This window comes from Anoplophora glabripennis, unplaced genomic scaffold (genome assembly GCF_000390285.2).
Source record: "Anoplophora glabripennis isolate ALB-LARVAE unplaced genomic scaffold, Agla_2.0 scaffold23, whole genome shotgun sequence".
Taxonomy (NCBI): domain Eukaryota; kingdom Metazoa; phylum Arthropoda; class Insecta; order Coleoptera; family Cerambycidae; genus Anoplophora; species Anoplophora glabripennis.
The window spans coordinates 432,390-456,572 of record NW_019416624.1 but is presented as its reverse complement, the minus strand read 5'-3'; the positions used below and the strand labels follow the sequence as shown (position 1 = coordinate 456,572).

At 31.1% G+C, this 24,183-nt stretch overlaps 1 protein-coding gene across 1 annotated transcript in view; it reads left to right on the top strand.

Annotated features, from left to right (window-relative positions):
- LOC108903550 (transcription factor SOX-13) overlaps positions 1-24,183 on the top strand; it is a 151,735-nt gene that overhangs the window by 32,263 nt on the left and 95,289 nt on the right. Inside the window, exon 4 of the mRNA XM_018705772.1 lies at positions 17,387-17,512. Coding sequence (XP_018561288.1) covers positions 17,387-17,512 — 126 coding nt within the window. The remainder of the gene's footprint in view (positions 1-17,386; positions 17,513-24,183) is intronic.

Below are 24,183 nucleotides of genomic sequence, written 5' to 3'. Positions count from 1 at the left end.
GAATAATTTTAAAGACTGTACTTAGATTCAAGAACTCTTTTTGATCAACTGACCAAAAACAGTTTTTCACGTCCAGTCTTTAACATATCGCAAAGTCCTTAAGGATCTATTTGGGAAAAAGCCTTGCTTTTATTATTTTGTTTGTTTCGTTGACAGAAACCTATCCTGAAAGCAGCAACGTCATTGTTATATCTCTTTGCATGTCACTCAAATTCTTTAATCTCATTATTTCTTTCCGTACATCGGCAACAGAAAAAGTTTACCTGGGGATTAAATTCAATGAATACAACGAATACTCTATCACAGTTTACTAACCAAGAAAATCTTCGGATTGCGAGACTTGCATTTGTGATCTGTGATTTATTGGCAAAATCAGATCTCTTTAATGTAACTTTTCTAAATAATCTTTTTCCAATACTTTCAAGTCTAGTATTCCTTCCAGGTTTCCTTACAACAAAAGAACCTGGTTCAAGGACACTGTCTGCAGGCGATTATTGCTGTGTTGAAACACCTATCCATCGGGTCTATCCTCAAAATACATACTTACCTATATTAAAATTTTAAATATTATAATATTAAAGGGAAGGCAGTTTGATGACACTGATTATAACAGAAGTAGTACGATTGTAGATCTGAAGATGATTCTACAGAATCTCCAGCAAAATTGTTATGAAGGGTGGACAAAGTGCCAATGTTAATACCTATCTTCCCAAAAGAGGTATTTTGAAGGTGATCATGACCATATTCAAAAGTACAGCATTTTTATGACGGTGGCGATCTTTACTGTCCGACCACATTTTATCTGGACAATGTAAATCATAACAAGTGATTCTAACGAATATAATGCCAAATTTAAACTATATTTGCAGTAACAGAAAGGTCAAATTACGTATATAAATACTGAGAATTGAACTCAAAGTCCATAAATTTTCCAACATCGATAAAAATTAATCATAACGTACAACATATTACCATCGTATCTTTTCCCTCTCTTATTAAAGTAATTATTGTTGTTTGAATATATGTAGCAGATTATTTCATTCTCGCTATTATAAAACCGATACATTACTATTCTCTTTTATGTGAGATAAATGAAACACTTTATCTTGATAGTATGTACCCAAGTCTGAAAACTTGAGATGCGAATCAAAGATATTCAAAAACGGGGTTTAGAATATAACAGTCAAACTACAAGTTGTCCCAGATATTATCATAGCTGCATGTGATATTTTTCAGGTAGAAAGAATTTAAATTAAGTCAACTTACACCTTAATTCAAAACCGCTTGATTTAAGTCGCAAGGTGTTCAAAGCCTTACTTTTGACATAGTTTTTCAAATCTGATTCAAATCTCGTACGTCGTATGGTGGTTCTGGAAAACAACTGAATTTCTAAATTATTTGTTAATTCGCACAAAATTAAAAAAAAATCCCTTTAAAGAGATGGATAGACTGTTAACAAAACATTTCATCCAGAAGCTGGAATAATTCCAAAATATTATATTTAGTCATCTACTTACTAAAACAAAAAAATCATCAAAACAGTAATTAAAATTTTTCGTTTCCCAAAATATAATAATGTGCTCCACTTGGTTTCTTAAACAATTTTTTTCTATTTTTCTTTTCGAAGTAGTAAATTGAATCTTCGTTTTTCTAATTGCAATTTTAAACGAATAATTGTTTTCCTCTATACTTTCCCTCGCTTGCTTAATTCTTTCTTTTTTATTTTATGCAATAATTGTAATATTAGGGTATTTGATTTTTTCCTTTTTTTTTCTCATTCTCCTAAAATTGTATATGTAGTTACTTAGACATAACTCTTTGCTTTTCCACTTGTTACAGAACTCTTCCTATAAAAATTGTAAAAAATGTTTTGAAGGAATAAATAAATAATAATAATAATAAAATAATAATACTTACAATTTTAAGAGAAATTGACTAGAAGCTTTTCTGTGTGGAGTCAAAGACCATTCATATTTTCAAGAAGAGGGGCGTTGAAAATTATTTTTACTGCTTCCAGCGCCCTTATTGACCCAGGTATTAATGAAGAACCATTTCAAAAATAAGATGTTAACATCCTACCTATAACTTTCAAACGAAGAATTTTCTGACTAAAATAATTTAGTATATATGATTGCTGCACGACCAGATTTCGAGGAACATCCTGTTGATTGACATTTAAAGTAGGGTATGCTGCACGATAGCCACACTTCAATATATTGCTCCAAAATAATATATCTTCTTCATCATCTTTAAAAATGTTCACTGGATATATTTCTTAATAAGTTACGAAAGTAATAAGTAATTATTTTATTTTTCAACTAAATTGTTACTGTAGGACATTGCCGTGAATACAAGAGAATTTAAGTCGAATGAAATTTTATGTTCGTTTTCGTTTTCCCACTTAAAACCAAGATGGGAGATACCTTTACTCCGAAGGTTAATATGCATTGTCGATTGTGCGAAACACGCACAACAGTCCAGTAAACTGCACTATTAAAATAACAAACGACAGCAATAAAACTAGGAATTACAAGTTGGTATCGACAGCGCAGCGGGTCTTCATTCTTGTGCATATTAATTGCGCAATAATTATAAGATTTTTTTGTTGAAGTAGCGAAGATCGCCCAACCTGTTTATGTTCTACTTAGCCGTTCTTTATGTAAATGTTGAGCAGATAGAGTTTCTGATTTATATTCTAGTTCCGAAGATTGAAATCGAGGAGTTTCCATAGCAGTTAGTGACGAGATATTCATCTTGCGGCGGCTGATGTTTTGTAACCTATATGTCAACATAAAAAATGTATAAAACTAGATATTCAGAGTATTTAATGGCGGCGATGAGGCAACTGGAAGCAGATTTCACTTTAATTCGTAACACTTACAAATATAGTGCAATGGTGTAATGAATTTATATTCAGAACATAACAATATTTCACTTCTGGTCTGATTCATGTTTCGGTCAAAACTTTATCATCTACTGCGACTACGATATAGCTTTTCAGGTTTTACATTTGTCGGATTTTTTTACATAATTTGCAATGAAAAAAGTAGACTTTTTGGATTTATTTATTGCACGATTTCAGTTAACAGTAACAATACGGAGGGCGATACAGAACCAAAGAAGGGAAATACTAACGAAGGTAGTGTGCTTGTTGCATGACAATGGACGGCAAATCTTGGATTCACTCAGTTGGAACATTATCAACCACCCCGCTCACAGGCCTGACTTGGTACCTATATTTTTTTATAGACGATGAAGACCACAGTGCTGTGAAAATGAGCCCGAGAGGTGACGCGAGATTTTTCGAGACAAAGTTATGAGCAAGCTCATCCCTCGACGCACAAAGTGCATTGAGACTATATCGAAAAATAGTGTTTGATGTACCTTTTTCATAAATATACTGCTGCTTCGATTTAAAAAAAATTGAGTACTCTTATTTTGAGGATATGCCTCGTACATAAAAGTTTTAAAATGCAAGTGGTTTATTATTTGTGTTTATATGGACCACTTATGCTTGACAGTCCTTTTTTCTGATGCTCTGAATATCTTTTATGCCCGTCTCTTAATTGTGCTCATAAAACTTGGTAAAATATTACATAAATTTTAAGTTTAATGAAATTATTTAAGTCTATATTTAACTTCAAAGACAAATATCTAAAATTACGCACTAACTGCTGCATTTTAATTAGTTAATCATTTAAAAACATTTTTAGAACTTATTCATTTTACGTTGGATCAATTATTGTTATACACATAAACAGATTACGTTAATTATAATTTATTTATCGCATATTTGAGAATAACATGGAATTCCGATTTCTAATTAACATTTGCCTATCTGAAACGTGCAGATGTGGCTGCTTTATAACTCCCGTACCAATTCAGCGTCAGGCAAACTTTTATTTTCAGCGGTTGAATAAATAATAAAGCTGCGATGTAGTTCTGTGGTCCTACGGACAATGCTGTGCTTTGGTGCAGTTTTGTTTGTTGTCTTTGTGTTCTACTCTATATCCATTTTGATTACGTTTGTAGCTTAGTGTATTCAAATGGTGTAACCAAACAAACCATCCCCTATTCAGATACAGATTCATATAATCAAAATTGGAGAATTTACCCTGTTTGTTTTGCTATAATCCGTACGCTGATAAAGCCACAAGCTACAATAAATGACTTCAAACAAACCCTTTTCCTGTACAACCTCTACGTTGAACCCGTGTTTATTTATATAATATGGTTATTCACCATATAGTATATATACAACTCTGGCAAATAATGGTGACTTAATCCTAAATGAATTTCAGTGTACAAAGTGATATATATTGGAAAACATTAAAAAAATTTATACAAGGTGAATATTAAATTTGTACATATATTTCAAACAGCGGTACAGCGTTTTTTGCGAAAAAATACACTATAAAAAAATTTCACTTAATTTCATTTAATTTTACTCAAAGTAAACTTCTGTCCATACCCAATTAAGTGAAATATCCACTCTATTAGTATGAGTAGGTACAACTAAAATTTTATGAGTGAAACTATTGCAACAAAAGTGAGTGAATTTTACTCAAATCCGAGTTTCTGCTAACTATCAAGTGATCGACTTCTGACTCTATTCTGAATATGTAAAATCAATTAAGAGCCGACTTTTTTTCTAAATTTAACTATTATTGAGTATTGTTTTACTCAGGCTTGGTTTATATTCTCTTTAAATTTTAATTTAAAGATCATTGTATTAAAGTCATAAACTACTAAGCTGCCACAGTGGTTTCTATACAGATCTGTTTTAGAGACGATATTTTAGGTCCCGATTAAAAAAAATTGGTTAACTGATCGGACGAATAGGTTGCCATAACGTATATTGCAAGTTACAAATACGGAAGTAAGTATAGGTAACGATCTAACTACCCGTTTATTTGACAAAATATTTGAGATTCCATATATTATTGTTTTTAATTATTTTTTAATTAATTTTAAAAAAAATTAAATAGGCTATTTCAAAAGTCTATACACACTGCGCATATACATAAATCCGTGGAGGATATTCGGAGCTTTAAAGCTCTGTACCGGCCAAACTATCCATTTTTGAGCTTTGTGGCCATTGAGACAATTGACCAGTATGATGAACTCGTTGATATCATTATAAAATTTACGCATAAAGTAGAGAATTAATTATCTTTACAAAATTGTTTATCGCCATTATTCCCATACCATTACGATCTTCACGAATAAAGGTGGAATATGGAATGTATACATCAAAATAAAATTACAGCTTCTGTCATACTACTTACGTTTACATGTTGTATTATTCACATTCACTTGACAGAAAAGAAATATAGACCAAATGTACTATATGATCTGTCCCTTGTTTTTTTCATCAATTTATTTTATCCTTGTACCAATCCACGTAGGTATAAAATCTTTGCCGTACATGCACTTTCGTTGCACAGAAAATACACTATTAATATATCTACCATTTCACTAGTTCCTTAAACTGCTTCACACAGAAAACATCGTTGTAAAAATTCACAAAAATACAGAAAAATATATTACAGCTATATAAGTTGTTTTTAAAGATATTAAAACATGTATGTTTCTAAAAAAAATAAATAAAAAATGAAAACAAAAATAAAAATGTCACCGTTTCTAGATTTGAATTATCTTCAGTCGTTTTTAAGAAACTTGGAACACTTTATTTTTGACTTTGTCTTAAAAAATTTTTCTTCTGCTCAAATGTAAAGAGAATGTTGTTTTATGTGAGCCCATATACACAGGGTGTGCTGCACAAAGAAATTTTTAGTAATATAGTTGTCTGCTAAAAACAAACATAAAAGCAGCCAATTATTTTCCAATATTTAATATTTACAGGATGCCTTCAGGTCGTCTTAACTGCAGGTGTTGAGAAAACAATTCTGAACTTAAATGTCATATTTTTGAGTAAATCTCAGTTTCATGTAAGATATCAAAAAAGTTGCTTATATTTAAAATGTATGTCCATATGCCAAATTTGAAGATAAGCAGCCTAATTACCTATTAATTGAGCGGATGAATCATAAAAAAGCAAAATTAGAACCGATTGACCCAAAATTTGATACTTTAATATGAATTTTAACTCTAAATGGCTTCTAACCAATTGTTTTTCTCTTACACAAAAACGGTACTTACACAGGAAGGAGAAATTGAAAAAATAATTCAAAATAGGCTAATTGATTCCAAATTTGAAATATGATACCAATTTTAATTCTGAATAAGTATAGCTAATGAAATATTTTTATATTTTTACAAAAAAAGCAGTTTATCTACACATAAAATATTTCTTGTTTGAGACAAAGCCTGCTTAATTTTTTAGACATAGATTATTCTTTAATGAAGCAGAATTGTTCCCCAAAATGTAAATATTGTTTGTCGTTGACGGAAATGATCTGGGGATTAATTAGTTTTAAAGGTAAAATCAACGACTGTATTTCTAAATATATAATAGGAGACATCCTGTATATGTTGGCTCAGTTAAAACTACATTTTCGTACATTTTTGTCAATTAGATGTGATTCAGGTAATTTTATTTTTTATTCATATTACAATTGCGAAAGGGAGAAATAAAAGGGATACCTATTTTGTTTACTAATATTATTACAACATGGCATTTTGGAGACCTTTTGAAACAGAACAGAACGAAATTTGTCATCAAAATAAAAAAAATATTTGAAGGCATAATTAGTTAAAATATGTTGTTGGCCTAATGAACATATAATAGAAATTTTTTACACTTATATACAAATTATTATAATTTTTTACTTTTAACAGAAAACTGTTTATAGGGACGCCTATGAAACTCATTACATTTTATTGCTAGGCGTTTTTATACATGTTCAACTGACTTCGGAAAGACTATACTATATGTAATTTTTGTGGTTTAAAGAATAGAATCACATGAATAATAAAGATATTCATATAAGTATAAAAGACCTAGTTACTGTTAGAAATTTTCCATAATCTTAATAATGAGGTCACCAAATTAATTATTCGAGTCTAAAAGAGCACATCTAACATAAAAACGTGGAAATGATAAGGATACTATAGTTACAATACACTTATCAGGACGATGTGCACCATTTGACTTCATGCGGATTCCTGCAACTTATCTCTCTCAAATATATCACAACAAATGAATTCTGCTCAAGCAAAAATAAATATTATTAATAAAGCAGATCGCAACACTGTTTATGTGGGTCAGAGTTCGGTAAAGAACACTGTCTGCAATGCGTGTAATAAATGTGAATTGGTACATAATTTTTAAAAAAGGAAAAGGATTCTATTAAGTAAGAAAGACGTTAGAAAAGTTGTTGTACATTTCTATCGGGTGTCCCAAAATTCACGAAAGTTTTGAATTTGAAAGTTTGCACTATAGTGGATAAGTGTTAGACAGAAAACGCCTCGTCACCCGCTGTACTGAATTTAAATATATTTTGGTACCAGTTTAATTTTAACATCATTTAATTAAGAAACTATAAATAGCTTCATGGTTCGTTGAACAACATTTTCACACTTTTTTACGTTCTCATTGCGGTACATTTTTTTTGTTACCGCTTTTATTAACCTCCATACTTTAGCAAGCGGTGGGCAGAATCGTGCCTGTCGAGTCGCATGTCTTAACTTTCTTTCCGTTATCACGCTTTTAAGTCGATCAAAACATATACACGATTTTTAAACTTGATTAATGCAAAACAATTCATTTTTGAAAGTTTTTAAAAGTTGTAGGTATCAAGCAACCATTATGTGATGAGTGATAATCTCACGAATAAGTAGTTCCTAAATCGTACAAAGAAATATTTTATTAGTTCCTGGAACGAATATCGTAAAAAATAAATAGAAGCCTTTTATTGTTCACGACTGTAGAGTATGATTAAGTGCGAAGCAATTAATATGTGTCACTAACTATTGATAAAACTGAATAATAATTTTTATAACTGATAAAATCTATTATTAAGCTTTAAATTTGATAATGTTTGGCGCCATTTATCACTGATATTTATGTGTAAATAATAAATAAGGAAGTGTTTCAGATTTTATTAATGAAAAATCAAGTTTCTATTTTGTCTGTTAATGTACAATGTTTACAATTTTTAAAAGTTTCATTTATCTTTTGCTTCTAAAATTTATAAGACATAATTTGCTTAGAATTATCCGTAACTAAATCACTTTTCAAAATTCTTGTGAAAGAAAAAAATATTTTGACTCCATAGTCCAATTAACTAAGCGTTTAAATCGAAATTTTGTCAACTTGGCTGAATTTTTGATATGAGTTAGTTTAAAACATATTAAAACAATAAGTGAGAGTAATTTTTTGTTCAACCCCCGGCCAAGGGTGGAAAAAGATAAAATAAAGGGCTTTTTCAAGATAACTCAAAAAGGGTAAGAGCTAGAAAAAAATTTTCATGAAAGTTGTAAAGCAGACAATTCTACATAAAAATGGTCTCTTAGCTTTTTCTTGTACTATTAAAATTAACAGAGTTAGGGAGGCTAGAAGTTAAGGGAAGATTTCAGAAATTTAATTTTGTTAAATCATTAAAATTAACGATTAAAAATTTGATTTTTTGTTATAACTTTCTTATTAAAAATTAAAAAATATATCTATTTCTCTGAAAAGAAAAGTTACATATTTTAGAGCAGATTGAAAAAAAAAATTACAAAATTCAATCATTTTTCTGTTTGTTATGATTTTTTTTAAATTTCTGAAATCTTCCCTTAACTTCTAGCCTCCCTAACTCTGTTAATTGTAATAGTACAAGAAAAAGTTAAGAGGCCATTTTTATGTAGAATTGTCTGCTTTACAACTTTCATGAAAAACTTTTTTTTCTAGCTCTTACCCTTTTTGAGTTATCTTGAAAAAGCCCTTTGTTTTATCTTTTTCCACCCTTGGCCGGGGGTTGAACAAAAAATTACTCTCACTTATTGTTATAATATACCTTAAACTAACTCATATCAAAAATTCAGCCAAGTTGGCAAAATTTCGATTTAAAGGCTTAGTTAATTGGACTATCCAGTGCCATCTAGACTTGCCTTGCCCAAATAAGACTGAAACATTATCGTGACAATTCTGATCATTAACTCTCGAAATTCCGTGGTTGTATACGCATTAGGGGTCACAGCAAGGTCACCAAATACGTCTTGCTATCTGCAATAGCGAAGTGATGTAGCTGGTTACGCTATGGTTATAGATAATGTCGAATGTGAGTTGTGTATACGATAATTTCCAACATGTTCGACATTACCGACTTGAATAGAAGAATATAAATATTGGTACAATGCTGTATTAGTAAATTGTAAAAATTTTGAACAAAAATATCAAAAATACATAAAATTACAAGTTTTAATCTCTATCGTCTCCATTTTTGCATAGTCTATGTGGCACTTAATCAATAATGGGCATAACATTTGTATCCATTCTTCCTTATGCGCAGGTATTTTTAAAAATTCTTCTGCATACAACTTTTTGTCAACTTTAACATAAGCAACAGTAATACCAAGTACCAGCTACCCGATATTAGTCACTTGGCGGAACTAATCAAATTGTTCAAAAACAAAAAAAACAAATCACCATTATGACTACTGATTGTGAGTTGCAAGCAGTTGATGATGACTCCACCAATAATAACTCTTTACTCACTCGCTCTTTGTCCGCGCTAAAGAGAAGTACAGAACTTTTCAATATTTTGAAATAGTTTACAATTGATTGGTCGTAATATAAAGTTATTATTTGAATTATTCCTAAGATTTAAGAGATCACGGTTCGTGATAGAAAAAAGTATCTAATGTTTATTTCAAGTTTGTTAACCATACACCAATTTCCTATATACTTAAATTACCTCATAATATCTTGAGAATACGTCAGAAAATAATAGCCTTCCAAACTTTATATCTAAATCATTTGTAAATGTAATAAAGAGTAGAGGACATAAATTGGATCCTTGAGGTACATCAGAAGATCTCAGATAAATGTTTAACTTGAAATTATTGTATCGAATATATTGTGGTCTACTGACATCTCAAAAACTTTAGCAAAATAGGATAAGATCACAATACAATGTAAAAAAATCGATGTTAGTGAGAACAATAAAGTTTCGGAGTGAATCTATTGAGTGATGTTACTGAGTACATTTTCACTAAATATTGGGCATTTTGATAATTTTACTCATTTGTGATTATATTTAAACTAAAACTGAGTACTCGTATTCAATGCACTTGTACCTAAATCAAAGTAAAAGTCCTCACTACTGAATGATCCCACCCTTTTTCATATCCAGATGCATTGTCTTTATCTGTTCCCATCGTCCTATTAGGTTTCCTCGTGATTGTGGCGTGGTGGACGGCAGTATGGCGTATGGTGTGCTGTGGAGTTGGACAAGTATCGGTTTATCTGGTTATTTTAGTAAAAATTGTATTTAAATGCAGTGATTTAATTACAATAATTAAAGACAATAAATTAAGTCTCGATTAATATTTGGTCAAATAAACGGATTGTTAAATTGCTGTTTATAATTATGGCAATTTATTTATCCGATCAGTGAACCAATCGAGACCTAAATTATTATCTCTAAAACCTGTTTTGAAACCACCATGACTGTTTAGTGGTTTATGACAATACCCAAAAATTATGCAAATTTAATAAATTACAAAAAAGTTGTTACAAAATACCGATTTTAATTTTTTAATTTCAAGGGTTAATATATACTATTAAAAAAAAATGTAGATTTGACATTATTTTTACAATATCTCTCCTAATTTGAAAGTTCATCATTTGCAGAATACGTTGTTTAGCGTCTAATTAATTGCAACAATGTATAGCCTAATTAATCATTTATGAGTGAGTGATTTATTTTTGCATTCAATATTTAGTTAATTAAAAACCAAATCTGAGTAAAAAATGACTCAATAATAGTTAAATTTAAATCATATTAGAGGAAAAGTCAACTCTAAATTGGTTTTTTATATTGAGAATAGGTTAAAACTCACTCATTTCTGATACAATAGATTCACTCAGTTGTACTCATACTAAGAGAGTGAAAATTTCACTCAATTTATACATGACTTATTAAAATTGAGTGAAAATTGAGTGATTTTTTTACAGAGTAGACTTATAATTATTTGCATTGCCGATCAACATCACCACACTCTTATGAAGGGGGCATATCTTTACCAACTTCAATGGGGAAACGTTGAAATGCATACTGACAAGTTAAACAATGTGCTTAAAAGAATAGAAAAACTACTTAAACAGTTAATGCTAGGATCTAATTCTGATGTCATTTTGGTTTAAAATTTTTTAAGAATACTTATTGCTTGATATCAGTAAGTGGTAAATTGCCAACTGTACTAAAGGTTTGTGGGTATATCTGGTTTCGATAAATAAACACTATTATCTGAAATTAAAACCGTTAACAATGTTTTGTAAACTATTCTTCCTGGTGTCCTATTTTCTTTAATTAATTAGCGAGCAAAATTATTGGGATTATTTGATACATCAGTTTTACGGCCCGTATTTAATCTTTATCAGCTTTAGATGTTTAAACTTTAATTAAAGTCCTAATATCTTCATAATTGTCTTCATAATTTATTACATTTAATATGGCATCTTCACAGCTGATTTTTATTTTTAAGATAATTGTAATTAGCCGATCACCAAACAAGTATTTTTTACGTTTTAAAAAAGCTGTTATCCGACATTATCCGACACGTACCGGACTTACCTTAATATTTTTATTTCAAAGCCGAATACCTAAATGTAAATTTCCTCTGCAGTCGACCTCCCCTAGAACATAAACTCGATCCGAAGTTAAAGACTTTGAGAAGTAAGGAGGAATTTACACAAGAAGTAATTGTACATAACCTTGTTATCATTAGTTGATTTTCGGGCGAGCCGTCGGATTCCCTATCAAAGGATCATGAGCTGCCCCTTTACAACGATTCCGAATTGGCATCCTGTTTCTGTGTAATTAAGTAATGGAAATCAAAGTTCTACCTTCTGATGTAGCGCTATTTGTTTAAGAGTTAACCGATCCATTCGTCTGTTTGGTTTATTATGGAAACCCTTTTCACAGGGACTGCCGGCTACTGTTCGTGTACAATTCGACTAAGAAATTGTAAAGCCCTGGTTTCGGAACAGGGACATTTAAAATTTATGGAATATGCATCTCTCTATTAGATATTCATTTCTACGGGAAGGATGGAAAACATGAGAAACAATGTTTAGGGTGATTTTACTTGTTAAAAGTTTTTTCGAAACCTGTTTGCAAGGAAATTGTTCTTACATTTTCGGTTTCTGAAAACTTGATGTCTAGTTCAATAAGATTATCTGTTTATGTTAACGCCTAAATAGGCATTTTGTATAAAATACATTGAACAAAAAACAAGTTATCAAAGTCTAACGTAATTGATTTTGTTTCTTGTCGAGAGTAAGTCTTGTAGAAGGAGAAAAGTAAATGCGTTCACTCACAGTCAATCAAACTAAATTGTTGGAATGCGTATAGCGAAATATCCAACGACACTTAAATTATGAGCACTACAAAAAACCCTCCCAAATAGCCAACGTCAGTCAAATTTTATTGCAATATAAAGAAAGCAGAATCCAAAATTATAGAAGAAAATTGTTCTTTATAAAATTCTGCTTAGTTCATTCAAAAGGGCCTATGTACAGCTTTCTCATAAGTTGAGTTATTTCTTCTAAACGGCGCAAAAAATTACGTATTTTTGGCCGTAACTGCAAACGATACTCGAAATGCAAACGAAAGAAAGGAAGGCATAGAACATTTAAACACTTTAGTGCGAACCCAACACTGGACGGAGCATTTATTTCGCAGAGTAGTTGCTTCCTTTAGTATATTCGAACTAGGAAATATATCCTCAAATTTAACGTTTCAAATTAGAATAAACATAAACTTGAAAGTGTCGTTACTCTTCATCAAACTAAACAAAAGAGTAACATTGAATTTTACAAAAAAAAAGAGATAAATGCATAAGTCTTGATTATACATCTCATATTGAGATTCCCTATACTGTTAAATAATTTTTTGGAGAGTTGAAACCCCCTGACGCCTCTTACATATAGACCGAGATTTCAGTAAATCATAAATCAATTTAACAATTCAATTATTATGGAAATTTATTATTTGATATAACGAATATTTCATTAAAATACGGTTCTAAGTAAATTTTCTACAAATATTTATATGGTTATAGAATATTGTACATAGTAAGAATAATGATAAACATATTATTAATAGAATTATACCTATTTATTAACAAAATCAATGATTTTGAATGACCTTAGTTAAATCATAGTCTGCCTAGATTTCTTCTTCTTTTTTTCTAGATTTAGTTGCAAGCTTAGATAATTGTGTGTTTAATGTAAACAAATGGAAGATTTTTGCAGTACTTAATGTTCATAATATCAATATTAAACCAAAGGGTTCTGTACATAAAACCATATTTTTGGGAAGAGCTTTAAACACTGCAAATATATGTTCCATTATAAGTAGTGTTTCACCTAGCAAAAATTTACCTGATAAAAGGTAGATTTACTTCAGAGTAAATAAATAATGTGCAGTGTGACTGTAGTATGAAACAACGATATATTGAAATCGTAAGACATGCGAAGAAATTAAACAGAGTGCAATTTTAGTGCAATACACATGCATATATTGGATTTGTTAGACATGTGAAAAAACTACACACAAGTATAGTACAATCAGCCAATATTGCAGCTGGAAACCATTAGATAATATTTTTCCTATATTTTTCTATTTGTAAACAATATTATCTGTGTACTTCAATTCTTCAATAATTTTAACATCTTCATTCTTATGCTCACTTTTTTGGAGAAAGTATCAACAATTATAATTTTGACACCTGTAGTATTAGAAAAGGTTAGATACACTGTTAAATTGGTATGAGTGAAAGCAATAGAGGTATGGAGTGAATTCGTTGAGTGAAATTATTGAGTACATTTTCTCTCAATATTGAGCATTTTGATAATTTTACTCATTTGTGATATTTGAATTAAAACTGAATACCTTCACTCAAATATAGGTACCAGTTAAATAAATTCTGCAGAGAAACTCGTATTTGGTGCACTTGTAACTAAATCGGAGTAAATGTCCTTATTATTGAGTGACCCCACCCGATTCAATGGTTGTCATGCGTTGTCTTTGTCCATTCCCATCGTCCCCATTAGATCTCGTGGCGTGGTGTATGGCGTATAGTACTGGACAAAATATTAAGTGATTTTTTGACTGTGTACCGTTTCCTCCACTCTTATCGAAATCACTGAAGGTTTTTTTTCATCAAAATTTACATGAAACAGAGCCCTGTATCAAATTTGAAGTCTATATCTTCCAAACTCTGGAGGATCGTAGAGATTTAAGAAAATTTTCAGAAACAAAATTACCATTCTTATTTTGCTTTGTTTGTTATATTGAAGTAAAACCGAGTGTATGACAGAGGTATGGAAGTTAAAAAGTATTTGTAATGCATCAAGAGAGCATTTTTAAACCATAAATCATGACTACTTGATCTTGCAAGGAAAAACCAAAAAAAATTCCAATATGAATAATGTATGAAGACGGTCAACAAATATTCAAAACAAATGCAATGTACAGTTATGTTTACACTGAAAGAAATGCGTTTTATTCTTTATTAGAATTTTATATAGCATTATAAGACCATTGTATACTATATGTGACAGTTAAACAGGTGAATATTGGATATAAAACGCGTATTGCTAGCACAGTTGTATAGTGACTATAAACCTTATTCTTTATTAAATTATTGTATACAGTATACTAGTATACAACGTTTTTTATACCCTTTACGAAATAATAGCAATAACTGTTATTAAAGTGTTCCATATCGTTATTAGAACATCTAGTACTGGTTATTAGTTTTATAATAATAAATATATTAAACTGTTGTATACTCTGCATGAGTTAAAAACATATGTCATTAAGTTTTCAGAAATTTTATTGGATAACTGTAATTACAAACTAGGGTTCTAATGTAAACATACATAAAACATACTTTTAAGCACCCAAAACTGTCCAGTTTATTTTCTTAGCAACGATGCACCCGTATTTACTTGTATTACATGAGAATTTGCACTATAACTCTTCCACCTTAAGAATGAAGCATCCCCAGAAAGATTGAGCTTCTTTCCATATAATTTTATTTCCTCTGGTTGATTGACTTTATACCCATGCTTTTCTTTGTCACCGTTAACCTTCTGTTCCTCCATCTTATGTAAAACTTAACATCAGCGATTTCTAATAGGACCTACAAAATAATAATTTTTAAGATTTAAACAAGTTTTACATTTGAAAAAACAAAACAATTACAAGCCATAAAACAGTTAGATACTTACATAATAATTTTCCATTTCACACAACGCGATATGATCATGTATCCCACAAAACATGTGCATATACTGTCCATTTTCATCAAACTAGACGTGTGTAAGTCGATGCACAGCGGACTGTCGAAAATTTTACGATTGTCTCCTTGAGTAAAGATAATAAAGACGTTGTGGTTTTGTGTGTTTATTTTGACAATGATGGAACATCTATGGACAATAAAAGTGGACTGTATAAGATAGTTGAGTACCGTTCTGGTTCATGCATAGCATGCTACTGAAATCATAGAAGGGATGAGCTCGTGCGGCGAACCCTAAATCAACGGCTGGAATAGCCAGGTTTCTTATTGAGTCGGCGCACTTCGCTCTCGGGTCTGACATATGATTATTATTACAAGACTATGAATATAACTTAATAACGATCATAACCGATTATACACCGAGAGGTGACGATCACTTAACCATTATAAGATGCGTTTTACACGTTAAAAACGGAAACATATTCAGTGTAAGAACGAATAATTCTATTAATACAATTGTTATATTGTATTATTATATTCGGATACTGGTCTTTATACAACAAATCTTCCCTACTATACAATTGGAATATAAAGTCTATAGCACCTAATAATGTATAAGTAATTCATTATAACCTTTATTTCATAGATGCATAAGGTGTATTAAGCACCTTCCAGTTAAACTCATTGTATAATGAGTATGGAGATGATTCCTTTTTTTTAATAAAAGTTGTATATTGGTTATAAAAGTTTTAATATGCGCTATACACATTATTCTAGATAAACAGTTTAATAAGCCCATTTCTTTCAGTGTATGTTATTGGAAATAATTCCTATAACCATCGAATAGCTGGCTTATATTATGGATAAACAATTCCCGGCGGGCAGCGCTGTTATTCCACGAGCCTCCACACCTTAAATTAGAATTTAATCGGAATACCTCGACGCTCTTAAAAACACGTTACCTAAACGACGTACAATTAAGATGCACTCTATGTATTCGACATCAATAGGTGTAAAGCGATATTAGCAAGACGTGTGCGCGCTCCACACGTCCTCTAAAAGCCGTGTGATTTACTGTGCTAACCGCGACTTTGAGCATATCATAGTTGTCGTGTTCCATTACGGGGACAGTGACTTGCATTTATAATTGTGTTAAATTACCCACACTCTCTCAGATAAGAGTTAATTTAATAATGCAGGTAGATCCAGCCAAGTCACTGCATACGGGGAGTGGCGCTCCGTGCTCTTTTAAATATCAATGATAAATCACGGGGATTTTGTATGGCTGGAGGTTTTTATATCATCGTTACGATGGTGTTTAATGATCTGTGTTTTGATTGGTGGCCTTTTAATGATCTTTAGATAAGCTTTGTTTCATCTATCCCGTATGCCTCGTCACCTCAGAGTGGGAAGTGTCGCTGTTTTTTTTATGTGACATGGATATATCGAGCTGATTTATCTAAATTGAGATCCGTTATATCTATTTTATCTTTGCGTGTTTTTCAGTGAGTCATCTTTAGTCTATGTAGACAAAATACAGCATCACTGTATATCGAATAAATCAATGCAGTAATTAATATTTCAATTTTAAGTAAAAACGCTGTTCTATTTTTTATAGGTACTACCATCTGATATCCATTCAAAAGTCAGATGGTTATTATTACTCTTATGTACGGAAACAAACTTCTGGTAGTCAAAACAAACAATTCAAGAAACATAATACAGGGTGTTTCAGTTCGAGTGAATCAAACTTTAACTACAAACAGAACTCAATAAATAATTCGGAATTGCCTTATAAAGCAAGGGTCTAAGTCTCACCGTTTTCACTGTACAGGACCGTATTGGTCGTTTTTAAAATCATGATTATTTATGAAATCTTCGGTATGCTTATAACAAATTGATTCATTTGGTGTAGTGTTAACATTTACACATGTGCATAATTTACTGTAAAATTTACAAATTTTTGTAGGTTAGTGGCGTAGAGATGGGTAGTAAAGCGGAATTTTTTTACCCCATCTTCTACGCCAATGACCTAATAATCTTCTATGCCAATGATCTAATAACACAGGCACACACAAATTTCATGAACCAGAGGGTAGACCCCACTATTCTTAGATTTTTGGGGTCGCTGAAACCGAATATGACCATAAAAAATTATTTCAATTGCCCGTTTCCCGCTAGCACCTCCTGAAGGGGGTTAAATTTTAAATTTTCTTACAAAATTAAGATGTATGCTGTATGTATTGAATGGGAGACCAATCTTCTGATTTAAGAAATTTAGTTTCTTAAGGATAGGAAATACATTTTAAATTAATATTATTATGTCACGTATTAACTTAAAATTCAAAACATTCATTGCCTGGTACTGTTCATAAGTCAAACACCTAAATAATAAAGAGAGCTGGTCCAAAAACTGATCCTTGGGGAACACGTCAACCTGATCACACTGTCATTTGGGCAACATATAAGTGACTTATGGAGAGTCAAAGACAATTTAATAGCAAAGATATTTAAGAAGTAATAATATACAAAACATGACATGTTTTATAGGTTATATCTCACCAATATTCAATTGAGCGACCTACTATCACAGAAGGAAAATTATTTGTCAGAAATGGCTTTAATCCATACCAGAACATTTCCTCTGATTCTCAAATGCTAGTCAATTTCGTGGTATGCCATTGAAAGCTTTTACAAAATCCAGGTTCTTTTCGTGCAGGCAATAGTTGCTTCGAGAAAACAAATGACGGTCGAATTTTTTGGAAGGAAGCCATGCCAGTTTGAAGAAACAATATTGATATAACTATGATTAACACGAGACTCATTACAGAACTGGGCACAGTTTTCTTATGCAAATATGAGTGTGTCACAGAAAATATCGCAGCACAATAGTATTAGTACTAAGCTACTGAAACGTAACAAGCTTATCCACTTATTGGTTTAGCCTCTAGATGTTGTTAAAATTAGCAATATTTTTTTTCAAATAACTCTAAAACGCTTTCTCCAATTTAAATGAAATTTGGTATGCTAATGCTTGTGTCTAGATGTCATTCAAATGCATAGCTGTACTCCCACTCCTAAGCAAATATGTATATATTTTTGTTGCAGCTGATGTGACAACTTTATTAGCGTAAAATGTTTGTTTTCCTAACGATTTTCGACTAGTTAATAATTATTTTATTAATCTTCACTAAAGCATTTTTGATACAAGTGTGATTTAATTGTAATCAAAACTTTTGTTTATTTCATAATAAAACTAAATAATGTTTCATGGGATATAGAAGCTTTTAGTGGAATGTTTTTCTACCGCAGAAATTAGGTATTGAAAATGGTGACTATTTGCAATAATTTTCATTAGAGTAATGCTTTAAATCTAAATTAGCCATAAGCGGAGGGCAATCAATAAAGGGAACAACTTGCCGCAAACAAATTTTTTTAATCTTCATACTTATAGATGGTGTTAATAAGAGAATTTCTGATTTTTGTAACAAAAATTAGTGAATATGTGAATACGCCGATCGTCAGATTTTTTCAACTTTATTTGTTGTTTTTCGACAATAATTACTTTTTTTACTATAGTTTTTAACTATAACTTTTTATAAGTAACTTTATAAGCATTTTGCACAGACAAACACTGTTAAGGAAATAATCCAGTTATTTTTTTACATCTAAAAATGACTCACCCTGTACAGTAACTCGGTGTATATTTATAACCATATGTTTTATTTCGTTGCGAGTTCCTTGTTAACTAACAACCACAATTTTTAATGTAGGACTTCATGACTAATGAAAATGACAGAGTGAATCTTTTTTCTTTCATTTGCATTTTGTTCGTTTAGGCAAAATTTTATACACGAGCCATTATATTCCTAAAGCTAGATTTAGATTCCATGTTTCGTCGGCAAATCTAAAAATACGTAGACCTCTTTATGTAAATTCCATAAATTAAAATGTCAGTGGAGTACCTACTTCCGCTTGTATCAGAATATATTATAAAATTTTGCACCCAATTATAAGTTAAAAATATGATTCCCGGTAATAATAGCCCGTGTGAGATAATTTACGTACTGACTTTTATATATTACTTAAGGCAGATGTTTTCGGTTTACAATAAAAGCTTGTGGAACTGAGTGCTAAAAAAATAGCCAAAAAGTAACGATGCGTTTCATCGGGTTGGGCCATAAAACGAAATGTACTCTTGACAAATATTGTTATTTTTGGTATCTCGGGCATTCTTAATTGCGAAGCGTATGAATGCGTTGTTTACATTTCAATAGAGTAGAGAGGTATTAGCTATTATTTCGTTTATAGCTCTCGGAGGATTAAGTGTTTGCTTTACGACCGACCATAATTTTTAGGTTCTATTCGATTTTTTTCGAATGATGTGGGAACGCGTATGATAAATTTTAATAATATACAGACGCATGCAAGAATTTCTACAACGCTGTTAACGTCGAAGGTAATACAGTTCCACAAAAAAAGAATTAAACAAAAATTACCCCTACTGACTCCAGACTTACTATGTTTATCATATGTTTTCAGGGCCCTTAAGGAGTTAAGAAATTATGAGGTTATTGGGATTGAGTGGTCGATGGATAGAGGATTTATTATTTTTTGAGGTTATGAGAAATCCTGACGTGATGGGGTTAAATGGACCCCGAATTTGAATTAAGCGACCCCGAAAACATGTGATAGACATAGTCGATTTTTTTTGTGGAGCGGTATAATTCATGTCAAGTCATGTCTCAAAAAAATTATTTAGAGTAAAATCTCTTTCTATTAGTTTCATACTACATGTTAAATTAATGATGTATAATTTTCTCCTGTATTAATTTGGGTATTTTTATTAAAAGAAGAAAATAGGAAAAAACTAAAACTGTGTCCTAAATACCTAAGTAACTTCAAAATAAGTTGAAATAAACAAATTCTTCACTGATACTTTTTTCGGAACTGGAACGGAAACTATAGTACGATCATATTCGAAGTAATAAATCATTGCCTGTTAAGGGATCCAGTGCAATACGCTTTTAAGGGGTATAGAAATTGAATAATTTCTTTATACATTATGAAAAGACGAAGGGATCAGTTCAGTCTGACACCCTTGTTCCTACAAAAATTCCTTTATTTTCATAAATTATTTATTTTCGCCTTCAAGAATGTAGCAATCAAATGACTTCATGGTGTGAAATAAATCGTCTGAAACTTAATATATCTAAATGCCATGTAATGACTTACACTCGCAAGACTAGCTTTCCCATTTATAACTACTCCATTGGTGATAGTGTTGTTGGTAGAATAGAAGTATTCAATGATTTGGGTATATACTTTGACAGTAAACTTACTTTTATTGATCATATCAATAATACTGTTTCTGTGCCTTTAAATCGTATGGCTTTATTTATCGTAAGTGCCGGGATCTTTCCAGTAACACTTTTAAAACCCTGTTTTGTGCTTTTGTGAGATCTAAACTGGAATATGGCTCGATGATATGGCTCAATTTATCAAGTTCATTGTCAGCGGTTGGAATCAGCTCAGAGATAGTTTTTTAAATTTTTATCTTATTTGCAAGATGGGTCTTATCCTCCCAGAGGTTTTCCCCATAATCAACTGCTTAACAGATTTTGATTCACTGGAAACCAGTAATATTATGTTGATTCGTTTTCTGTACAACATTTTAAATAACAATATTGATTGTCCTGAACTTTTAGAAAACATTTTTTGATACCTCGTGAGAATTCTAGACAGCAAGCTCTGTTCTACTGCTCCTCGTACAAACATTTTAACAGTCTCCTATATCATGGGCTTTATAATAATATATATGATGTGTGGGCTTTATAATAAAATTGCTTCTAACTGTGATATACATAGTGATACATTAAAGAGTATATGTAGCTGGGTGGCTCGTTTAACGTGATTTTGTGTTGACTTGTATTTTATGTAAATTACATTTTGTTGTATCATGTTGGAGCGTTATTTTTTTTTTGTTCTTTTTTTGTAAATTTTTTATCAGCAGTACATTTATTTATATATAATTTATATATTTATGTATGTATGTAGGTACATGCACCACAAATTATTGTAATTATTGTACTTTTGTCATGTTTTCTTTAATTTATTTTAAATTCCACATTTTACCTCTATACGCGCCACTGTTGTTTACCAAGCGCGCCAGGTTAGTATTTGACGTATAACCGAACACTTCGTACACTCGATGCACCTGGGCGACTACAGCTACTACCAGAACATGGTGCGTATGCAGCGGTATTTCAAGTTTTACATTCAATTTCATTTTAAATTTGAAATGGTTCATCTTACGCCTCCTAAAAATGATAATGCGATTTTCCTTTGATAAATGACCGACAATTGTTTGCTCTACTTTGCATCGAATACGATCCTACTGTAAATAAATCAGTTTTCTTTTAACAGAAACATTGTTTTAATTTAATTTTGAATATTATATTAAAGAACATAATGCTACCGATCAATGATAACGGAAGTAACGGAACATTTTATTCAATGTAAGCATTAAATATGTTACGTAATTGAGCTTGCCTTAAACAGGTGTCGATTCGAAGGCGACGATATACCCGCCCTATAAAATTGACCCTAGTCTGACGTGTAATTTCGTAGCAGCGTATGCCAGCCACCAAGCAGAACAAAAATTGACCCGAATCCCGATTTTCAATCAGGGAAATGTATGTTAATTAGTTGCCTCATTCATAACGACATATTATGTACACGTAAATCACAACATCAATAGCAATGATGGAAATTAGTTGTTATTGTATACAGAGCTGAAACCAAACATGTCATCACGAATCACAAATGCATGCCTGGCTTTGTACGTCCATATCAATATTTGACAAAGGCCTTTGTGGCCGGTTAAATTATTATACATCGATTTACATTCGAATAAATTTAGCTTAATTAGCGATGGCTGCACACGGGAAACAGTGGAAAAACAGGATTATTTCCATGTAATTACATAGGCATGAAATAGAACATTTTTAAAAGCATTCTAGTAAGTATAGCTTTCTTTAGAAAAAGTATATGTTTGGGCACATTCCAATCTAAAAGGTAACATTACTCATAGAAATTTCACTTTTCATTTTTCATTGTTTGCAATTTTTTTCAAAAGATTTGCTCAAAATTGTGAATAGGTATGTCAGGTACATACAAGTGACGATCAAAAAACGCAAATTATGAAATAAAATTAAATATTAAAAATAATTATATAATTATCTGTACAAAAACTGAGTCAACGTAATATAATCATGATAAGGATGTAAGAGATAAAAGAATGAAATTCAATCTACCTGTTTGAATATTGGGAAATTGGGAAAATGGGTAAATTTTATACCGAAATAATTTATGTAGTCAATAGTAACTGAAAAATAATTTCTGTACTTCAGTGGTAACTGAAAAACTATTTCATACCTCTTACTTTTATATAAAATATTTTTCTAAATCAATATTTTGCATTTAATAATTTTTTTAACAATAATATTGACGAAACCGTTGTTTGATTTGAATTTAGAACGAATACACTCAAAATGAATTTTTCGAGACAAAACGTCTGAATCTGGTTCTCCATGGTCGTATTTAAAAAATTAAGTTGATGATGGTCCTGGAAAGACAAAACGTTACATATAAACATTGATTATGCCATTCTATAGTGGGCAAAAAGTTGCCATGAGAAAGTCTTCTTTTTTCAATATCACCTCAAATAAGGCTGAAATGTAACAAAAACGGATTTCCAAAATTTCGGTTTTCATCAAATATTTCGAAAACTAATCATCCTAGCCTTGATTTTTTAGAGGCTAATATTAGTCCTCTGATTATGCTACTTTGCCCCCATTTAAGCTACTTCGTACCTCTTACCGTTTCCGAGATCTCTGTAGTAAGAATCGAATTTGTAACAGCTTCTATAGGTGTTTACAAACTTGGAGAAGACATTTGAAGAATAAATAGATCGAGTTGTGAATATTCAATTCATTGAAATATTTTATGAAATTAAATTACATATATATTTTTTTAATACCTGTTTACTTTTTGGGACCGCTGGCTCCACCGACAGCTCTACCTCTGTTTGGAAACCGCTTAACATAAAGATGTGCAGTTATAGTCTTTCCGATGTCAGTTGTACATGTATATAAACGCTTAGCAATAAAATTTAATGAGTTTCAAAAGCGTTCCTAAAAAAGTTGTTTGCTAAAGGTAAAAAATTATAAAAATTCGTTTACCTATATAATATGTAGAAAATTTCTATTTAATTGACCAACAACATATTTTAATTATTTATGTCCTCAAACTATTTTATTATATTGATGGTACATTTAATTATTTATGTCCTCAAACTATTTTACCATCAATATAATAATATTGATGGTAAATTTCGTAACCAAATTCCGCATTGCTGCAGTACACTACTAGGCCATTTGCCGACAACTAAATTTGTGGCCAGGTCACCCCGTGTGGCTGTGTGTGTGTCGCGTTTGCCCGCGCGCTTATTCTTCAATTATGACCACAACTAATCATCTTTTTTATGTACCTAGTATGTAAGTTGCGGAAGATACCAGAGATGCTCAAGAAGTTTTAACAATTTCTTTTATTATTAACTTTAAGCACAGTTTTGCAGTTGCAACTGTTTTGATTACTGAAGGTGCTTATTCTTGGTGCATTCTACCTACAATTAAAAAATGCAATTGCTGTATTTTAATCCTCTAATTATTATTGCGTAATAACGAGGTGGTGCACTTTTAATTT